Source organism: Eumetopias jubatus, unplaced genomic scaffold (genome assembly GCF_037043125.1).
Source record: "Eumetopias jubatus isolate StellerSeaLion01/CBP00866 unplaced genomic scaffold, mEumJub1_p1.0 scaffold_12, whole genome shotgun sequence".
Classification (NCBI taxonomy): domain Eukaryota; kingdom Metazoa; phylum Chordata; class Mammalia; order Carnivora; family Otariidae; genus Eumetopias; species Eumetopias jubatus.
The window spans coordinates 72839772-72861326 of NW_028274818.1; the positions used below are offsets into that span (position 1 = coordinate 72839772).

At 50.0% G+C, this 21555-nt stretch overlaps 1 protein-coding gene across 1 annotated transcript in view; it reads left to right on the plus strand.

The window, feature by feature from the left end:
- CUNH16orf96 (chromosome unknown C16orf96 homolog) overlaps positions 1-21555 on the plus strand; it is a 36879-nt gene that overhangs the window by 8812 nt on the left and 6512 nt on the right. Inside the window, exons 2-13 of the mRNA XM_088017299.1 lie at positions 2307-2411; positions 3933-4013; positions 4177-4263; positions 4371-5712; positions 7017-7102; positions 7434-7544; positions 11495-11569; positions 12243-12407; positions 16672-16790; positions 17495-17557; positions 20239-20331; positions 21296-21476. Coding sequence (XP_087873425.1) covers positions 2307-2411; positions 3933-4013; positions 4177-4263; positions 4371-5712; positions 7017-7102; positions 7434-7544; positions 11495-11569; positions 12243-12407; positions 16672-16790; positions 17495-17557; positions 20239-20331; positions 21296-21476 — 2508 coding nt within the window. The remainder of the gene's footprint in view (positions 1-2306; positions 2412-3932; positions 4014-4176; positions 4264-4370; positions 5713-7016; positions 7103-7433; positions 7545-11494; positions 11570-12242; positions 12408-16671; positions 16791-17494; positions 17558-20238; positions 20332-21295; positions 21477-21555) is intronic.

Below are 21555 nucleotides of genomic sequence, written 5' to 3' on the forward strand. Positions count from 1 at the left end.
TCCCCCTGCTCGTGCTCTCTCTTTCTCGCTTTCTCTTTCTCTCAAATAAATAAATAAAATCTTAAAAAAAAAACAATGTGCAAATCGATTTCCTTGCTGATATTCTATCTAGTTGTCTTATTCATTATGGAAAATGGGGTATTGAAGTCTCCAACTATTCTTTTGAATTGCCTATTTCTTCTTTCAGTTATGTCCATTTTTGCTTCATATATTTTGGGGCTACGTTGTTAGGTGCATATATGTTTATAATTATTATATCTTCCATCGCTTCTTGGCCTTTTGGCTAAGATCAAGTATAATTATTATATCTTCCTGAGGGATTGACCATCTTATCATTATAAATGTTCCCCTGTGTCTCTAGCAACAATTTTTGTCTTAGAGTCTATTTTATCCAATATTAGTAGAATAGCCATTCCAGTTCACTTTTTTTTTTTAAGATTTTATTTATTTGAGAGAGAGTGTGTGACTGAGAGAGAGAGCATAAGCAGGGGCAGTGGGAGAGAGAGAAGCAGACTCCTCACTGAGCAGGGAGCCCCACATTGGGCCCATCCCAGGACCCCAAGATCATGACCTAAGCCAGAGGCAGACGCTTAACCCACTGAGCCACCCAGGCACCCCTCAAATTCCCTTTTGATTACTGCTTGCATGTAATGCAAGCAAAAACTATCTTTTTGTTTTTCACCTGTTTTTCACCTATCTTTGACTATACATTGTTTCTCTTGTAGACAGCATGAGGTTGGATCATGTTTTCTTATCCATTTTGCCAATGTTTGCATTTTAACTGAAAGTTTAATCCATTTACATGTAATATAATTACTGATAAGAAGGACTTTTGCCATTTTGCTGTTAGTTGTTTTTGTTAGTTGAATGCCTAACTATGCACTGGACCCTTCATATACATCATCACATTTTTTTTTCATCATCACATTTTTTAAAGATTTTATTTATTTACTTGAGAGAGACAGCACAAGCAGGGGGGAGCAGCAGGCAGAGGGAGAAGCAGGCTTCCTGCTGAGCAAGGATCCCAGCGTGGGATTCGATCCCAACACTCTGGGATCATGACCCAAGCTGAAAGCAGGTGCTTAACTGACTGAGCCACCCAGGCGTCCCTCATCATTACGTTTTTTTTTTAAAGATTTTATTTATTTATTTGAGAGACAGAGAGAATGAGAGAGAAAGCACATGAGATGGGGGGAGGGTCAGAGGGAGAAGCAGACTCCCTGCTGAGCAGGGAGCCCAATGCGGGACTCGATCCAGGGACTCCAGGATCATGACCTGAGCCGAAGGCAGTCGCTTAACCAACTGAGCCACCCAGGCGCCCTCATCATTACATTTTTTATACTCATTTTATGATTACAGAATCTAAAACCTATGAAGATGCAATTATGATCCCAGTCAGTGGTGGAGCTGAGCTATGAGCCATCAGCTCATTAGCTCTTGTCTGGAGGTTTCCTCACTGGTCCTCTGGCCTCCACCCTTCCCCTCCCAGGGCCAGTCTACACATGCAGCCAGAGGGACCCTTTAAAAATGTAACTCTGGGGGTGCCTGGGTGGCTCAGTCAGTTATACATCTGCCTTTGGCTCAGGTCACGATCCCAGAGTCCCAGGATCAAGCCCCATGTCAGGCTCTCTGCTTGGCAGGGAGTCTGCTTCTCCCTCTCCCTCTGATCCTTGCTCCTCTCGTGCTCTCTCTCTCTAATAAATAAATAAAATCTTGAGGCGCCTGGGTGGCTCAGTTGGTTAAGCGACTGCCTTCAGCTCAGGTCATGGTCCTGGAGTCCTGGGATCGAGTCCTGCATCGGGCTCCCTGCTCGGCGGGGAGTCTGCTTCTCCCTCTGACCCACCCCCCTCTCATGTGCTCTCTCTCCATCTCTCATTCTCGCTCTCTCAAATAAATAAATAAATAAATAAAATCTTTTTAATAAATAAATAAATAAATAAAATCTTTACGAAATATATAAGTAAATAAATAAAAATGTAACTCTGATCATAAGTCCTTTGCTGATGTTCCAGTGACTCCCACTGAAAGTCCTGACGTGTTTCATAATGAGACTCTTTTGATGTCTCATGCATTGATGCATTGATGAGACAATGTAGAGTTGTCTCCTTCCCACCCAGGCCACCTGAGATCTCAGCATTGTTGACTTTGGTGTCGTTTGCTGGCCTCTGAGCATGTTCCAGCCCAGGCCTTGATAGAGCCAAGAGGACTTCTTGGATCATGGCCAACAACAGAGAGCTTCTGGATTTTATATACCTTTTCCCCCAGCCACACCAAACTTTACATTTTCTCCTCTTCTTCCCCTTTAGTCCATGAAGACTCTGCAAGATTTGCTTACTGATATTTATGCACTCAGGAACACCACTGAAACTCTCAGAAAGGATGTGGACAGACTGAAGGACATAGTTGACAAGGTAGACCCTCTCCAGCATCCTCTATACTGGCCATGCTGCTTGGACCTCAGGTGGTTGGGGTGACAGGGCATATCTAGAGAGCCTGTTCTTAGTCAAAGAACACAGCTATGAGAGCAGGAGAAGGGCTTAGACATTGCCCAGCCACTTGGCCCAACCCACTAAACTCTCCATGGCTCCCACACTTCTGGGTTATGACATCATTTGTAGGTAACAGAAACCTACTTCATTGTGGCTTAGGCAAAGAAGAGAATTTAATGTCTCATTTACTAAAAAGCCCATAGTTGCCTTCAGGTACAACCAGATCTAGGTGCTCAACCGCATCAACATCTCTCTGTCAGTGATGTTTTTCTGTGGGTTGGCTTCATTCTTAGGCAGGTACTCCCTAAGACTCCAGGCTTGCATACCAACAACTTAGCAGAAAGAGAACAGCTTTTCCTATTCTGTAAAGCTCTGTCCACACTGAAATATGGAACAAACAGCACAGGCATACAGGCTCTCGCCCTTGAGAGTCACAAGGATATCAACCCAGGTACATACTCAATCCTTACCATGATGTGTAAGGACACAGAATCTCTGAAGCCTGAGGTCACAGCTGGTGAGTCAGAGCTGGGCTCAGAGGCCAGGCCTCCACACTGGCAGGCTGGTATTGTGCTGAGGTTTTACAACTTGCCCCCGAATAGCATGGTTTAGTGTATTATCCCCAATTCACAGGTCAGTGTACACATTTGATTGTCATGGCAACTGTGAGAACTTGGTCTGTGTAGCTCCCATCTGAGAAGAAAGGGCATCACAAAACCCTACAAAGAAAAAAAAACCCAAAACACTGAAAAGATTCCTTCAACAAATCTGTTGGAGAAAACAGTGCCTCCTCAGCCTACCTCTTGGAGATTCTTAATGTACTTTTTTTTAAAAGATTTTATTTATTTATGACAGAGAGGGAACACAAGCAGGGGGAGTGGGAGAGAAGAAAGCCCAATGTGGGGCTCAATCCCAGGACCCTGGGATCATGACCTGAGCTGAAGGCAGACACTTAACAACTGAGCCACCCAGGTGCCCCCTTAATGTACTTTTTTTTTGCCCACTAGAGGCTCTGAGAAGTCCTGCACTGTAGAAGCCCATTGAATACTTTTTTATTTTATTTTATTTATTTTTGAGAGAGAGAGAATGAGAGGGGTGAGGGTCAGAGGGAGAAGCAGACTCCCCGCTAAACAGGGAGCCCGATGTGGGACTCGATCCCGGGACTCCAGGACCATGACCTGAGCTGAAGGCAGTCGCTTAACCAACTGAGCCACCCAGGCGCCCCCATTGAATACTTTTTAAGCCCAGCATTTTCCAAACTTATTTTCCCAGGAGACCCTCTTCCACCCCTTTCCCACTCACTGGGAGACATTTGCTTTGGAATCTGTTCTTCCTTCTCCAACTCAGTCACCTAGAGCTGAGTCCTTGTCTTTGAGCTGTGGGGCAAGCAGGGCCAGGACCAGAACCTGCACCCCTGGCCCATGGACTCGGCTTATTTGACAGATACAGCCGGAAAGAATGGATACTTTGTTCGAAGATCTGAAAGGACAGAGCAGGAGGATGAATGCACTGCAGCGGGAAGTGGTAAGAGCCTCCGCTTCCCTTCCCAGTCCCGTGACCTCCAGGCCTGGGGTGCTGTGGGCAGGAAAGAGTAAGGAAGAGAACACAATCTAGAAAGGCAAGTGTGGACAAAGGAGCCACCCGAGGGCATCACCCCTCATTCTCAACCTCCTCTCCTGCCCCCCAGGTTACTCTCCAGAGCAAAATCCTCACCATCCCCAAAGCTGAGGACGTGGTGCTCTGGAGCAGCCTCCACGAGGCCATGTTCAACCCTGTGAGTGAAGGAGGAAAAGGAGGGGCAGCAGCGGAGGGTCGGGGAAGGCAGGGTGACTGCTGAGCTGGCCTGGAGCAGCCCTGGGCAGCCTTGCCCCTTTTCTGCAGGGAACTTCTGCAAGAGGATCTGGTCCAACACAGATTGAGGATTCAGACCTGTGGCAGTTGGTGGAGCAGCTCCAAGATACTGGTCCTCCTCAGACCACCGAGTACCATGAAGCTGTTGGGCATGTCCAGGTCTCAGAGGCCATCCAGAGCCCCAGGTTACTGGAGACTATCTGGCATAACAAGACCCCCAGGCAGCTACAGGAGGAGGAATATAACCAAGCTGTTCTACTCACTGGGGCCCAGGGCCCAGGGCAGGCTCCGGGACTTGAGCCCGGGTCTGTGCCCACGCCAGGGCCACAGCCCAAGGCCATGCCTGCTCCGGGGCCTGTGATGGGACCCGGTCTGACACCAGGGTTCACACTACCACCTTGGCCTCCATTCATACCTGGGCCTGGCCCTGGCCCTTGGCCTGCCCTCGGACCTGGGCCTGGCCCTGGCCCTTCACCTGCCCTTGGACCTGGGGCTGGCCCTGGACTTTGGCCTGCTCTCGGACCTGGGACTGCCCCCGGGTATGCACCTGCCCCAGGGCTTCAGCCTTCGCCACGAGAACGCTGGCCTTCCCCCAGAGGCTTGTCCAGGGCTAGCACGTGGCCCTTCTGGGGCTCAGGCTTCTTGGAGCCTGCACAGTCCCAGGACTTCAGGGCCCCACCGCCAGCCAGGGAGTTTGGCTCAGCGTGGCCCCGTCCGCTGCAGTCACAGTCTGGCCAGGCAGAGGTGCACCTGCTCCCAACTGTCTCAGAAATTGAGGAAGACTATGTATCCCAGGACGTGCCAGCCCCTCAGGACAGGGCACCCGGGGCTGGGGCCCCCAGGGCTGGGGTCCCCAAAGAGGCACCTGCTAAGACTCCCCAGTCTGCCCTTCAGCGCCCGAAGACCACTGCGGCCATCGTGGCCGGTGCTGCAGCCTCCTACGCAGCTGCTGCCACCTCAGCGGCCCGGAGAGCCGAGGTTGTCGCCAAGGCTATCAGGGATGCCCCTGCCACCAAGTTGGCCACCATAGCAACGTCTGTGGCTGCATCCGGGCCCTTAGGGGCCTTCGCAGACAGCTTGGGCGCGGGCTCTTCCCGTGGGGCCTTGGCTTTCACTGAGGACACAGAGGTGGAGGACTTGAAGGTGTTGGGTGAGGACCTCTCTCCCCTGTACCCTGCTACCAGCCTCCCTCCCGAAAGGACCCTGTCCCAGGTCATGCTGACTGCCCAAAAGGCTGTGACCCCTGAAGACAAGAAGACGGCCGTCAGGTACTCCATGGGCCGCATAGCCCAGATGCCCATTAGACACGACTCCCTGAAAGAAGAGTTTGCCCAGCTGTCATCCACCCTTCAACAGCGCTTGAATTACCTAGGTAGGCCTGGCCTGGTTCAGGCCCTCCCTCCCTGCAGCCTTCGAGAAGTCCCTCGTCTCCTTCATTGAGCTCCCCCAACAAAAGCTGTATTAACCATTAGCTGTTCATTCCTTTGGCTTCAGCATCTGCCTCTTACTAGTCTGTTCCTTCATCACGAAGGTAGTGTGAGGTCTCCTCATAGGGGAGAGGGGTGGTTGGGGTCTAACGCTGGCCCTGAAGAAGGAAAATCGCATGTCACAATGACTCTGGAAAACTCCCTTTCCACAGCCCATACAACACAGCCCTACCGTACAATGTTTCGATAAGTCTGGATCCCACCAGAATGACCCACTGAACAGACCCCGGATGACATGGTCCGTGTGGGGTTAGGAGCTACTCCCGGGCAAACATACGTATCCTTAAAGACCACAGAAGCTTTCTGGGTGGCAGCCAAAACGGTAGATTTATGCTCTGATTTTATGTCTTCGACGGGCAAAATGCTCGCTGAGGGGAGTGGAGGGCAGAATAGTCTAGTTGAGTAGTTTTCAACCCTGTGACATGGGGCGAGGTCCAGTGCCAATGTGCTCTAAGTGTGAAGCACACATCAGATATTAAAAACTTAATATGAAAACATGAACATAAAATATCTCACTTCTTTTTATCCCATATTGAAATGATACTATTTTGAATATATTGGGTTAAAGAAAATATCAAAATTACTTTTACCTGTTCCTTTTTTTATTTTCAAAGATTTATTTATTTTAGAGAGAGAGCACAAGTGGGGGTGGGGGCAGAGGGAGAGGGAGAGAGAATCTCCAGCAGACTCCTTGCTGAGCACGGAGCCCGACAGGGGGCTCAATCTCACGACCCTGAGATCATGACCTAAGCCATAATCAAGAGCCAGACGCTTAACTGACAGAGGCACCCAGGGCCTCCTCCTTTTTTGATTTGTTTAAAGAATGTGGCTACTGGGCGCCTGGGTGGCTCAGATGGTTGAGCATCTGCCTTCGGCTCAGGTCATGATCCCAGGGTCCTGGGATCGAGTCCCGCATCAGGCTCCCTGCTCCTTGGGAGCCTGCTTCTCCCTCTGCCTCTCTCTCTCTCTCTCTCTCTCTGTCTCTCATGAATAAATAAATAAAAAGTTTAAAAAAAAAAAGAATGTGGCTACTAGAAAATTTTAAATGACCTCAGAGGCCCCCAGGCTCACATTCTCTTGCTTTGGACAGTACTACTTCCAACGACTCCTTTCAGAAGCAGGTGGAGCTCTAGATGAAGCCTCTTTCCCCATCCCTGCCCCAGACAGCCACCCCCTCCTTTGCTTGCAGCTAATATGGGAGCCTCTTCCAAGCTTGGGACGACAGTGGACGTACTGCAGGAAAAGATCGGGACCCTCCAGAGATCCAGGATAAAGGTGAGTGCCCCAGGCAGAAAGAGCTTCAGGGGACGGGTGGCTTGAGGTGGGCTGATGGCAAAGTCCCTGACCCAGGATAGCATTTGTCTGTCCCATAGCTGAAAGGCAGCCTGGGGGAGTCAGTGGGGCCGAGGAGGCAGACCTGGCAGGTGCAGGGGTCCCAGTGGGTTGTGCCTGTGTGGTTTCCATGGCGAGGGTCTTTGGGGGTCACCTAGGTGGCAGGCTGGAGACAGGCTGGAGACGCGTTGGCCTGGTATACTCTTCATGCCCCTTCCCCAGCCATGGTGACCTTAGAAGCAGAGGCCTTTTTGTCCATGTCTCCCCCTTTTAGGAGGAGGAACTCGAGAGAGTTTGGGGTCACCAGATAGAGAAGATAAAGAACCACCACGTCGTGCTGGACAGGGCAGTGGAGAAGCTGCAGATTCGCTTGGATGACTTGAAGGTCTGGGGGCTTGGGTGGGCAGCTGCAGGGAGGGCTCCTCGCTTGGACATTCGGACCCTCCCTGAAGGTTTCACGGATACACCGATGGTGGGGAAACTAGGGATGCTGCACAGGCATTTTACTTTGTGTGAATTACACCTCGGTGGCAACAGACAAATCCCACCACCTCCACCTGCACCTCCAAACATAGAAACAAGAGGGCCTGAGCAATGTCTGTGTTACAGACCGCTGGGTCAGCCGCCCCCAGAAGGGTGCCTGGCACACAGCAAATGCTCAAAATGTGCTGAGGGAATCAGTGAATGAATAAGAGGATTTCTTGCATCAACTGTTAGGTTCCTAACATTTCCCCTAACCCAGATTGCTGGTGAATTCTCAGCGTCGGGGCATGGGCCGGGGGGGGGGGGGGGTGTGTCTTTCTGGAACCGCAGATTTGCTGACCCCACAATTGTGTAGACAGACACAGAGCACCTAGCTGAGGCTCACTCGGCCTGACACCCCCTCCCGTGGGCCTGGAGGGTCTGACTCAGCTGGCCTGATGACCCTGACCTGATTGATGGTCCTCAGGAGCTGTCCAGTCCATGCCTTGTCTCAGAGGTGTCCCCAACCTTTGGAGGAGCACTCAGAGTCATTCCTAGCAGGAGGAGATAACCTTCCCTCAGAGTATAAGAGACAAAACCCCACACAAAACCACCGGAGATGGTTTCCACGGGGGCTTCCGATTCCAAGTCAGGGGGCTATTGGTGGGATGCATGAGGATGTAGGAGGCACAAGGCGAAGGCTTATCTCCCCCTCCTGAGACCATGACACAGAGGAATCAGGCTATGACACACGCAGGGCGCCTTTGGCATGCAGAGAACTCCTGAAAGGGGAACCAGTCGTAGCCTGAGCTAGGGTGAGGGTGCTGTGTGTGGCCAGAGGGGCCGCAGGCTTGCCGGCGCAGACTTTTGTGAGTGCCGAGATTGGGAACTCCCTTGTTTCTGGCCAGCTCCCGGCCCTCCCTGTCAACTGCCCTACAGGGAGGCTGGGCTGCCATGCCCTGCAGGGTGCCTTCCCCGACCAAGACTGGAGCCAGTGCCCGGGCACGCGTGATGTGTGCCCAGTGCTCTGGTCCACCCTGTGCCGGGGGAAGGAGTTGCTCACTGTCTGCCTCCGAGTAGCTGTTGCTTGTTAAGGGAAACTGCAGAGGACAAGGCCTGTCCAAACAGTGCCAAACAGAACAAGTCAGCCTTTGTGCTCCCTTCCCCTGTGCCAACAGGAATCCGTTGCTTATAAAAGTTAGCCCTGGGAGGACCTGGAGCAAGGTTCCGTATACAACCCATGCTTCGTTAAATATTTCCTAAATGAATACAGGCGATAAGAAATCAGCAGCCCTGTGGAGCCCTTCCCGGGGAAATGAGGGAGGGCAGACCCATCCGCTGTGGTTCTTTTGCAACATCTGGAGATGTGAAGCTCTCCCTGGATGTCTGCGAGAAACATCAGGAACACAGCAGGTGGCACAAGAAATCCTCTTATTTATTCACTGAGTGATTCAGCCTGTACTACCAGCGTCCACTTTGCACCAGGCACCCTGCTAGTGGCTGGGGATGCTGCAGTCAGCAAGACAGACACCCTCCAGGCCCTTCGGGGGGAGGGGTCAGTGGTGTATTTGTTTATTTTTAACTGGAGTGTAACTTATACACAGTGAAATGCCCGAGTCTTAAGTCCAAGAGCTCAGTCCACGTCCGCCTGTTTGTGTAGCCATGCCCCCACCATCCAGTCAAGACGGAAATGTTTCTGTCCCCTTGGCGTGCTTCTCTCAGAGTTTCCCACTGAGACCCCAGCCAGAAAATAAGTGGGGGCCAAACTCTTTCTTACGGACCTTACGGAAAACGTGATTTGCGTTTTGCAAGGGGACAAGTGTCTTCCATAAGCCAGAGGCTGCATTCCAAAACCATTCTTGAAACAAACGGTGATATTCAGAGTTTGGGCTTGGTGTGGGAGGACACGGGTAAGGCGGCCAGTGGGTACGGAGTGCTGACTCTGCCAGAATTAGCCAGAAGATGCCACTTCTTGTCTCTCTAGGCTGTGGGGGAGTTAAGGGATTAGTGCCCCGTGAAAGAGCAGAAAACCGATCCAGGCAAAGGAGTTGGTGGGGCTCACCCGGCCGGGAGGCGGCCTGGTGCTGGGGTTCAGAGCCCTGGCTGTGGGTTAGATAGGCCTAGGCTTGCGTCCTAGTCCTCCCACTGACTGGGTGTATTTGTCTCCTGGGGCTACTGTAAGAAATGATCGCAAACTGCATTCTTTATTAAAACACTAGGCACCTGTTCCGTCACAGTTCTGGAGGCTAAAAGCCCAAAATCCAAGTGTTGGCAGGACCTCGCTCTGACAGAAGGCTCTGGGGGAGGATTCTTGCCTCTTCCAATTTCTGGTGGCTCCAGGCATTCCTTGGCTTGTGGCCACATCCGTCCAATCTCTTGTTTCCCTATTCCCTCTGCGTGTCTGTCTTCATCTCCTTATAAGGACATCAGTCGATGGATTCCAGTATGACCTCATCTTAACTAATATATCTGCAAAGACCCTATTTCCAAATAAGGCCACATTCACAGGTTCTGGGAAGGCATGGATTTTGGGGAAGATGTTAATCAACCCAGTACACAGGTGACCCTAACAGAAGTTAGAAGATCTAAGCCCAATCACTCCTCTTTATTTCTAGATTTTAACTAGAAAGAGCCAAGTGGAGATGTAAGTATTAATATTGGGCCTGATGACTCCAAAAGGTCAGGGCTCTCTGCTTATGTGGGGTTGGAGGAAGGAACCTGACTTGAGGCCCAAACAGGGCCTTCCCTCCATACCTCCACTTCCCATTCTAGACCTTGGGGACCCATCTTCAGGCAAGGTGGATGTGATGGAACTTGGCACTTATTAGAATTAGGTTCAACTTCAGATAACATAATCTCTGCCCCCCCCACCCACAAATAACTGACTTAAACCAGGTGTAAGTGTATTTCCCATTCACATTCAAGAAACTCAGAGGTGGTTTGTCCAGAGCTGGTATAGAACTCCATGGTGTATGACTTCCATTCCCAAGCTCACCTCAAGGAACAAGATGGCTACTGGCACTCCAGTCATTAACTCTGCATTCAAGCCAGCAGCAGAGAGGACATACATCATTAAATATTTCTTATTTTTCCTACCTACTTCCTGCCCACTTCCATTTACACCCCAGTGGTCATACTGAGCTATAAAAGAAGGTGTGAAATGAATTCATGATTCTGGGCTGCCAGGTGCCAGCTCAAAGTTTAGGGGCTCTGTTCCTAAGGGTGAGAGGGAAACCAGACATGAAGGAAGAAACAGAAGCCTGTTTCCAGCTTTGGAGGAAATATGGCTGGGGACAAGGCTCTGGGGACATGGCTCAGGAAGTGGTGAGGCTCTGAGGCTCTTCCCAAGCAGGTTAGCTGCTGCTGCCACAGGCAGGGTCCAGAAAATGGAGAGCGGGCAGAGTTAATGAGCAGAGCTGGTTCTTCATGGAGTGAGGGGGTAGGATATGAGAGTTTCCTCCTGACACCGGGGCACAGCATGTGCCTATTTATCCACCAAGTGCTTGGTGGATAAATAGACTCCAGTTCTCACTGGGACCCCATTACAGATAAGAGCTGAACTTGCCTCAAACTTCCAGGGAACCAAAGTGTTAGCATTGGTTTATGTTTTCCTTCCTCAAGTCTGCCCCCCTCCCCCCATGCCGCCAAGTTCCTATGATGCCACCTCTGAGGGGACATCTTGTCCCAAGGCTCACGTTCCTTCCCTTCTGATCTGGCATCTGGAATCCACACCTTTGGATGTGCCCACCCTACCTGCTAGCCACCTGGCCCCATTGTCCCTTCCTAGCAGTGTGGCAAGTGTCAACATGGGAGGAAGATGTTATTTCCAAGGTCTCCAGGGATGGGGAACATGCCATTTTCTTCTGTTCTTAGATTGTCCATGCTCAAATTAAAAACCTTGAAATGCACAAGGTGGACAAAAGTGTGATGGAGCAGGAGTTGAAAGAGGTGAGTGGGGGCGCCTGGGTGGCTCAGTCAGTTAAGCGTCTGCCTTCAGCTCAGGTCATGATCCCAGGGTCCTGGGATCGAGTCCCGCATCGGGCTCCCTGCTCAGTAGGGAGTCTGCTTCTCCCTCTGCCCCTTCCCCCCTCATGTTTGAGCTCATGCTTGTGCTCATGCACAGTCTCTCTCTCTCTCTCTGAAAGAAAATCTTAAAAAAAAAAAAAAAGGAAAGAAAGAAAGAGATGAGTGAGCAGTTTCCTCTCTCCTCCTGCCTGTGCATCCTGAGCCCAACTCTCCCACCCAGGGGAATGGAGTCATCCAGCCAAGACAAAAACCAGGCAGAGAACATCCCACAATTTCTTTCCATCTTTCTCATATAGAAGGGCTAGGGAAGCTTCCCCAAAGTTGTCCTGTCAACTCCTATTTTCAGTGACTCAGAATTAATGACAATTTATTATGTGAACTTAAAAACCATGCACCAGTTTCTCCATCCACAGGAAGACCTTGGCTTAGACCTGACAGTCGTGTTTGAGCCAGTTAGACCCCAAGGTTGAATTTAAACCAAGGCCGGGCATTCAGGGTCCCGACTAAAAAACACAGACCAGAGTGGTTGGATCCCCCAACTTCTTCCTGCTCCCACGCCAGCATCCCTGGCTCCCTGAGTCCCCTGTGTCTCTAGAAAGCCGACAGGAGCACCCTGGCAAGCAAGGCGAGCCGGGCCGACCTGGAGACAGTAGTGACAGAGCTGAACGAGATGATTCAGGGCATGCTCTTCAGGGTCGTGACCCACGAGGATGACTGGAAGAAAGCTCTGGAGCAGCTGAGCAAGGACCTGAGCACCAAGGTGAGTACCCCATAGCAGCTGTCACCTGCTGCATAACAAGTAGTCCTGAAATGTGACACCTTGAAACGACAAATGCTCAGATTTGCTGAGGGCCAGGAATTGGGGAGCAGCTTAGCTGAGGGACTCAGATTCTCCCATGAGGCTGCAGTCAAGAGGCCATCGGGGCTTCAGCCCGCTGAAGTGCCATTTCCAAGATGGCAGTCTCCCGTGGTTGTCAGCAAGACACCGCACTTCCTTGCCACTCAGACTTCTCCTCAAGTCTGCCTGAGTGGCATCACAACATGGTAGCCTACTTCCCCAGAATGAGTGACCCAGGAGAGCCCAACGGAAGCTGTGTATTGTCTTCTAGGACAGCCACACCGCATCATTTCTGTAGCATCCTGTGGTTCCATAGGCCAGCCCTACTCCGTGTGAGAGAGTGTGAGGACCGAGAGGTGTGGGCTGGGAGCACCTTGGAGGCTGACTACCATAACTCTCCTGCCTGGCCCAGCAAAGGGGCATGGCAGGGTGGCGGGCGGGGGGGAATCTGCTGATCATTTATTTCTTCTTCTGTCATTTACTGACCACCTGTGATAAGCCAGACTCTGGAGAAATGTTGATAATGAGTCCCAGCCCCTGCCTTGATTGAGACTGTCTAGTAGAGAGACAGCAACAGTCAAACCAACAATTACAGTGCTGTGCAGCTCCTGCAGTTTGGGTTCAGAGTCCGGCAGCCCTGGGTGCAAGTCCCAGCTTCCCCTGAGCGGCCATGGGCCCCAAGTGGTATGACCTCCCTGAGCCTCAGCTTTCTCCTCCGCAAAACGAGGATTTGTTCGTTCATCAACTGCGCAGTGGGCACCTACAGTGGATGTAATGACAAGCAAAGCAGATACGGACGTGTTTCTCTCAGGGACACGTTCCTCATAAAAGTCACACAGATCAGTGCGGAATTGTAGCCTGAGTGAATCCACTCATCTACAGAACAACTGACCTACTTTTCTTCAATAATTCAATGATGGGGTGGGGAAAAGAGAGGAGACAGAGACTGTTCTAGATTACAAGTGTCTCCAGAGACAAAACAACCAAATGCAGCTCATGAGGAGACCTGGCTTGTGTCCTGGTTCAGTTGTGCCAGCTCGACACATGGGCTGGGAATTGGTGCAAAGTCAGGAATTCCTGTTCGTGTGTTCGGTGTCCTGATGGCATTGCGGTCACGTAAGAAAATGTCCTCACGGTGGCGGGGCACCGGGGGGGTGCCGTTGGTGGAGGCTCTGACCCTTGGTTTCAGCTCAGGTCGTGATCTCAGGGTCATGAGATTGAGCCCCGCGTCGGGCTCCATGCTCAGCACAGGGTCAGCTTGAGATTCTCTCTCTCCCTCTGCCCCACCCCATCTCAAAAATAAATAAATAAAGCTAAAAAACAAAAAAAGAAAAAGAAAAAGAAAATGTCCTCATGAGTACTATGGTATTTATGAGTGAGGTATCACGGTCTTTCTGTTTTAGAGAAAGAGAACACACGGGGAGGTAGGGGAGGGAGAGAGAATCTCAAGCAGGCTCCACACCCAGCTGGTTAACCTTTAACCATTTTAAAATGACTAAATCGGTGGCATTTTGTATATTTACAGTTTTCTGTAAGCACTACCTCTGTCTGGTGGTAAGACACTATCATCTCCCCAAAAGGAAGCCCATACTCATATAGGCAGCACCCCCCACCAGCCCCTGGCAACCACTGGGCTTCTTTTTTTCTCTGTGGGTTTGCCTATTCTGGACATTTCATATAAATGGAATCATACATAACTGTGACCTTTTGTGATTGGCTTCTGGCACTTAGCATCATGTTTTCAAGGTTCATTTATGGATCAGATCTCCATTCTTTTTTATAGCTGAATACTAATTCCATCGACAAGATAGACCACATTCTGTTTATTCATTCATCTGTTGATGGGCACTTGGGCTGTTTCCACCTTTGACTATTATGAATAATGGTGCTGTGAACATACATGTACACATTTTTGTTTGAATGCCTGTTGTTAGTTCTTTTGGGTAGATAGCCAGGAGTGGAATTGCTGGGTCATATGGTAATCCTCTGTTTAACTTTTTATAGGTAGGGGTGATATATCATGTCTGCAATTCACTCTGAAATGATTCAGAAAATGAACAGATACACACACGTATAGATAAAGAAAATGTGGTAAAATGTTAAAAGTTGATTAAATGGATGTCCAAGTGTCCTTTGGATTATTCTTGCAACTTTTCTGTAGATTTAAAAGTTTTCAAAATAGGAAGCTGGGGGAAAGAGTCTTCTTGGGGTGCTGTGCACTTCGTGTCACCTTGGGTCGGCAGGTACGTCATGCTGGCCAGTGGTCCCTTCAGTGGTGAAGCAGATTCATCAGAGCCCAGCGATGCTAAGCTGATGGCACCACTGTAAAGGTACATTCCCCCCTTATAAGCAGCAAGTGATTTGGGGGTGACCCTTTGGCACCCTGGAAATGTCTGTTGCCTCATTGGCCATTTTCCTAGTGGTTTCCTCATAAATTGAGAATCGTTTCCTGAACTGGTTATTTCACGGTTGCAAAATAGTGAGTTCTCTAATCTTAGCACTGCTTCTCCATTTACCAGCTAGAAATCCCAAAAGAAGAGCTCTCCCTCATCAGCTTGAGCCAATTACCCTGAAATATGTTTTTTTTTAAAGATTTTATTTATTATTTGAGAGAGAGAGAATGAGAGATAGAGAGCATGAGAGGGAAGAGGCTCAGAGGGAGAAGCAGACACCCTGCCGAGCAGGGAGCCCGATGTGGGACTTGATCCTGGGACTCCAGGATCATAACCTGAGCCAAAGGCAGTCGCTTAACCAACTGAGCCACCCAGGCGCCCTGAAATATTGTTCTTGCAGGAAAGATGAGAACAATGATGAGCTATTTCCTTTAATTACTGGTGTTCAAGAATGATAATCACTGCTACAGATACCTCCAATATATGGTGGCAAATGGGGGTTTCTGTTTTTTTTTATTTCTTTTCTTTTTTGTGAATGTCACTGTGAATCATGGGTTTTAATGTATTCAATTTGCTCAATCAGTTAAGTTACTATTTCTTTTGTCACTTACATGTTCTCATCTTTGGCCTGTGAGCTGGCCTCTGAGCCCTTTGACTTGACCCTCTGTCTCAGAAAGCGGTCTTGGTTCCTTAAAGGACAAGATGTTCCAGGCTCATCTTCAACATTCCCTTCCTCAGACCTGATTCAGTCATTTCTCTACAGAGTCTCGGTTCCTGTTAGTGGGGAGTGGTGTTTAGAGACCAAAATGTGGGCACTGGAAGGAACACTTTAAACTACACCCAACAGGGGCACCTGGGTGGCTAAGTCGTTAGGCATCTGCCATTGGCTCTAGTCATGATCCTGGGGTCCTGTGTCGGGCTCCCTGCTTGGCGGGAAGCCTGCTTCTCCCTCTCCCACTCCCCCTGCTTGTGTTCCTGCTCTTGCTGTATCTCTCGCTGTCAAATAAATAAATAAAATCTTAAAAAAAACAAACATGTAAACTACCCCCAACATGGGGTTCTCACTCATGACCCCAAGATCAAGAGTCACATGCTGGATTTAAAAATTCACAAGTCCCACTGTGAAAACCAGTCTGGCAGTTTCTCAAAAAGATAAACATAGGGTCACCATACAACCCAGCACTTCCAGGCCCAGGTGTGTACCCAAAAGAAATGAAAATGGGTCCATATAAAAACTTGTACACAAATGTTCATAGCAGCATTACTCATAATAGCCAAAAAGTAGAAGCAACCCAAATGTCCATCAACAGATGGATAGATAAATTGTGGTCTATCCATCCACAAATTGTGGTGGAATATTATTCAACCATAAGAAGAAATGAAGCTCAGATTCATGCTGCTACCTGGGTGACCCCTGCAGACATGATGCTGAGTGAGAGAAACCAGACACCGAGGGCCATGGATTGTGTGATTCCATTTATATGAAATGTCCAGAACAGGGCAATCCATAGACAAAAACTGGATTAGTGGGTTGCCTACACTGGGGGTTTGGAGCTCACTTCACCACTTGCAACAGCATGCATTAGGGAGATGAACCTTAACCAAAGCTTTGTCATTTTCCTTTTCCTTGACCCCCTCACTGTTTCAGTTTAATCTTGTTACACTCTGTGTAATTTTGCTGCAGTTCCTTTTCTGGAGTGAAGCTGGGGACAGGGGAGTGTGTGTGTGTGTGTGTGTGTGTGTGTGTGAATTAGCTGACTAAAAGCTCTTCTCTTCCCTTTGGCTGTTTGCAGCTGGTCCACAGTGATTTGAATGGTCTGAAGAAAGACATGGATGAGATCTGGAAAGTACTCAGGAATCTCCTGATTGAAGGCCTACGATTTGACCCTGACAGTGCTGCCGGCTTTAGGAAGTGAGCCCCACCTGGGTAGGGGTGCAGCTCCCAGAGGCTGGGGAGACCCTCTCTCCAGAGAGGAAACCAGAGGGGCATCCCAGCGGATTCTGGGAAGAAGGGTTCTAGACCTGTGGACCCAGGGGAAAGGGGTGGGGCTTTCCGGCTTCAGGGAGGAGGGTGAAGGTGGGATGGAGCTGAGGGCACCCAGGGGCTCTGGCCTTGGCTGTCGAGGGGCTCCAGGAACACATCTGCTCTAAAGCCCTCTTGCCACGAATGAAACCAAGGCTCACAGAGGGTAGGGGCCATGCAAGGCCTCACAGGGAGCCTGGGTATCTGGGACTGGAGCCCTCTTGCCATGTCCCCCAGCCCATCCAGATAGAGCCCCAGGCAGATGGACTCAGTGTTGGGGTGGGGAAGGGGTCTCCTGTCCTCAGATGACCCCTCATCCCTCCAAATATCCCCTGTGTAGGGTAGCTTTCCAGAGGCCCCTGGTTTTCAAGACCTCCATTGTGTTTGGGGCAGGAACATTAACTACACACACTGTATCCCCTACCTGTGCCCCAGGCAGCCACAGGGTAGGGATCAGCAGGGGCCAGCAGAGCCGACTTGAGCTGAGCTGGGCTGGGTCAGCAGGGGAGTAGGGTGTGGAGGGAGGTCCTGACCCTGAGGAACAGATAGACCTTACCCCACGGTGCACCAGCTGACGGCTGGCTGTCTTCCAGGAAACTGTTTGAGCAGGTGAAATGCATCTCCTGCGACCGGCCTGTGGAGCTGATGACGGGCCCGTGAGTACCGCCGCCAGGGGGCGCCCACGCCCACCCTCTCTGTTTGGATTCCCCCACCTAGGCGCCTGGGGAGGTTCTAGGTCCATCATTTTTCTGTCCGTCTGTCCGTATACATTATTCCATACACATTATTCCGTACACTTGATTTCATTTGCTCCCGGTCCCGGGCAGGGGCACTTGGCATCCCCTCCTTCACCAGCTCTGCCTGGCGCCTGCTGTGTCCCAGAGTCAAGGTCAACTCCAAAAGCAAAAGGATAGAAGGAAACGGGAAAAGCTGAACTTTGTGGGACTTCCTTGCATGTATTTTTAGAGTCTAATACTTTTTATTTATTTACACACACACACACACACCATTTTAAAGTGAACAGTTCAGTGTCATTTGGTGCACATTCATGGTGAACTGCAACCATCACCTCTAATTCCAAAGCATTTTCATCTCCCTAAAAGGAAACCCCAGACTCATTAGCAGTCTCCCCAACCCCCGACAACCACTAACTTTCTATCTCTGTGGATTCACCTGTTCTGGACACTCCATATGAATGAAGTCGTACAACCTGTGACCTGGTTCTGTCACTGAGCATCATGTTCTTAAGTTTCATCCACACTGTGGCAGGTGTCAGTGCCTCATTCCATTTTTTATGGCTGAATCGTATCACATTATATAAGCCGCCCACATTTTGTTTATCCACTTACACGCTGATGAACATTTGGGTTGATACATCTTTTAGCTCTTGTGATTAGTGCTGCTGTGAATATGCATGTACGGAGATTGGCTGGAACACCCGCTTTCTGTTATTTTGGGTATAAACCTGGAGATGGTGGGAGTGCTGGGTCATGTGGTCCCTTGATGGCTAACTCTTTGAAGAACCACCAAACAACACTCTCGTAGGGTTTAAGAGCCTGAATCTTGCAGCGCCCACACTAGCCTGGCCCCCGTGACCCACGAAGCTCACCACCCTACATCATCAGTCCATGCTCATGGAGGGGATTTGAGCCTATATCCAGATTTTTTGGTTAAAGCCCCAGATCCCTAGTTGCAGCGTTATTTATAATATTTAAAAAAAAAGGAAACAATGTGAAGCGGTGAATGAGTTGTACATTTGCATCAGCTGATATAAGTCATGTTGTAGAAGGAGGTATAATGGAAACTTCTGAGATGTGGAAATGGTTGCAGCTACACCGTCCAACGCAGTAGCCGACAGCCAAATAGGGCTAATGCGGCTGAAAATGGAATTTTGCATTTTATTTAAATTTATTTAAGTTTAACCATAAATTTAAATAGCTTCCCGTGTCCAGTGGTTGCCATATTGGATGGCACAGTTGTGGAAGAATTATTTAGTGGCCTGGAAAAAGGTTCACAATAACTTAAATGAGAAAATCAAGTAGTTTGTGTGTGATCCTATTTTTGTTTTGTTTTGTTTTGTTTTTTAGCAAGGTTTATTGAGCAATAGCAGTGATAGTATAAAGCTCCCAAGGAGGGAGGGGTCCCAAAGGGGTTGCCCATGATCCTATTTTTGTTAAAAAAAAAAAATACAGGGGCGCCTGGGTGGCTCAGTCATTAAGCATCTGCCTTCGGCTCAGGTCATGATCCCAGAGTCCTGGGATCGAGCCCCGCATCAGGCTCCCTGCTCAGTGGGAAGCCTGCTTCTCCCTCTGCCTGCCACTCCTCCTGCTTGTGTTCCCTCTCTCACTGTCTCTCTCTGTCAAATAAATAAATAAAATCTTTATTTTTTTTAAAGATTTTATTTATTTATTTGAGAGAGAGAGAGAGAATGAGAGAGAAAGCGCATGAGATGGGGGGAGGGTCAGAGGGAGAAGCAGACCCCCTGCCGAGCAGGGAGCCCGATGCGGGACTCGATCCAGGGACTCCAGGATCATGACCTGAGCCGAAGGCAGTCGCCCAACCAACTGAGCCACCCAGGCACCCAATAAATAAAATCTTTAAAAAAATACATAAACAGAAAATTACTGGAAAGGACACATATCAAAATATTTGTCACATGGTTATAGAGCTTTTTGTGTTTATTTGTGGTCTGTCCTTTCTAAAATACTGACAGTATATATTACTTTAACATTTTATTGTGGTTAAAATGGTAAAGTATATAAATGTTTATGGTGCAATCTGATGAATTTGTACACGTGTACACACCTTTATAACCACCTCTGAGATCAACATGTACAATAGTTCCCTCTGCTCAGAGAGCTGATATATATATATATGTATTTTTTTTTTTTTGGTGTGTGTGTGTGTGTGGAGGTAAAACACACAACACAAATCAACCATTTAAAACTGGGCAGGTCAGGGGCATTTAGTACCTCAACAATATTGTGCAACCACCGCTCCTTCTAGCACCAGAGCATTTTCACCAATTTTCCAGAAGGAAACCCCAGCCCCATTTGTGGCCACTCCCCATCCCCTCCCCCGCCCCCTGGCAACCTCCGATCTGCGTTCTGTTTCTAGGATTCACCTGTTCTTGCTTTTAGTTTTATAATCAGAACAGTTGTTCTTCGTGACTGTCAAAGATCACTGGGGCTCTTTAGGGCCCTGAGCGCAGCGGGCCGTGCTGTGGATGTCTCCAGAGAGAGGGATGGGTTTAAGGGTGGACTTCCTGGAGGAGGAAGGAGGCTGGGGCTGTCTGCTGGACACTTGTGTCTCTCCCTGAACTCTTGTCCTCCAACAGGCAACTCATCACCATCCGCAAAGCCCACCTGCTTTCGAGGCTGCGGCCAGCCAGTGCCAACACGTATGAGTACCTGCAGCAGCAACAGTTGAGGTGAGTGGGCTGGGGGCCTGCCCCGCAGAAGCCCTCAGGAGCCTGGAGCCCTGCAGAGATGCCAGCTCCAGTCCCAGGGCATTGACAGCCATCTGCAAGGGAGCCGTCTGGGGAGGTGCTGGGGCAGCAGATGGCCTGGGAGAGGACACTGGCAGAAGGGAATGGGCATATTTATTGGACATCTATTATGGGCGGAGACCATTCGGGAAGGATTCTCATTTAAATCTCACCACTCCTGTGAGCTAGGATGGACGTGCTCGCCTCCAGCTGGTGGAAGTAAGCGAGGGCCATGGCCTCAGCTCACTGCGCTGAGTGCTTTGCCCTAGCCGACCTCAGTGAATCCTTAAGCCTTCCCTTTGAGGTGTATTCTATCTTCACCACATTTTGTAGTTGAAGGAAATGAGGTTCAGAGAACTTCAGTGACCTGCTCAAGGTCACAACTAGTAAGTGGCAGAGTTGGTGCCTTGACCTACAGTTTCCCAGCGCACCTGGTGGGCTCCCTGGGTGGCCCCACCCTCAACCTCCTGACCTCCCACGCACTGTGGGTGCTTCCTACACCCTGCCTGAGATACTTCTGGTCAGGTGGGGAAATGAAGGCTGACCAACAATCACAGCCACATGAAGGGGAGAGCCATGGGGACCTGGGCCCGCACCCCCACCTTCCTGTGCCTGACTCCTTCTTGACATCACTCCCTCTTGAGATCACAGGTTAAAAGCCTTCTGTTGTCGGGCCAGACCAAGGCCCCCAGGGGTGGCTGGGTCTGGGGGAACATAGGCCTTGGGTTTCCCCTCTGCCCCGACTGTGCCTGTCCGTATCCACCCGCCAGCCCAACGTACCCCCCAAACTCAAGCTGGAAGAAATTCCAGTCTTGTCTTGCCACTGGGCGGGCCCTTGGGCCCATCCTGATGCTTCTCTGGGGCAGAGGGTTCTCCCAGTGCCTGCTGTCCTACCTGCCTACCCCAGGGAACACCGGCGGCTACAGCAGCTCCGGGACCTTGGAGACCAGCAAAGTAGTCTGGATTCGCTGGGGTCCCAGAAGGACTGGGGTGATGGCCCTGGCAATTTTGCCAACCTCCAGTTCAACTCCTATGACTTGTCAACGCTCTACCCCTACGGGGACCCCGAGGTGTTCGACTATGACACCGTGAGTAGTGTCGTGGGTGGGTGACCCCGGGGCGTGGGTGACCCCGGGGAGGCCGTGCTCTGTCTGCTGATCCTCTGCA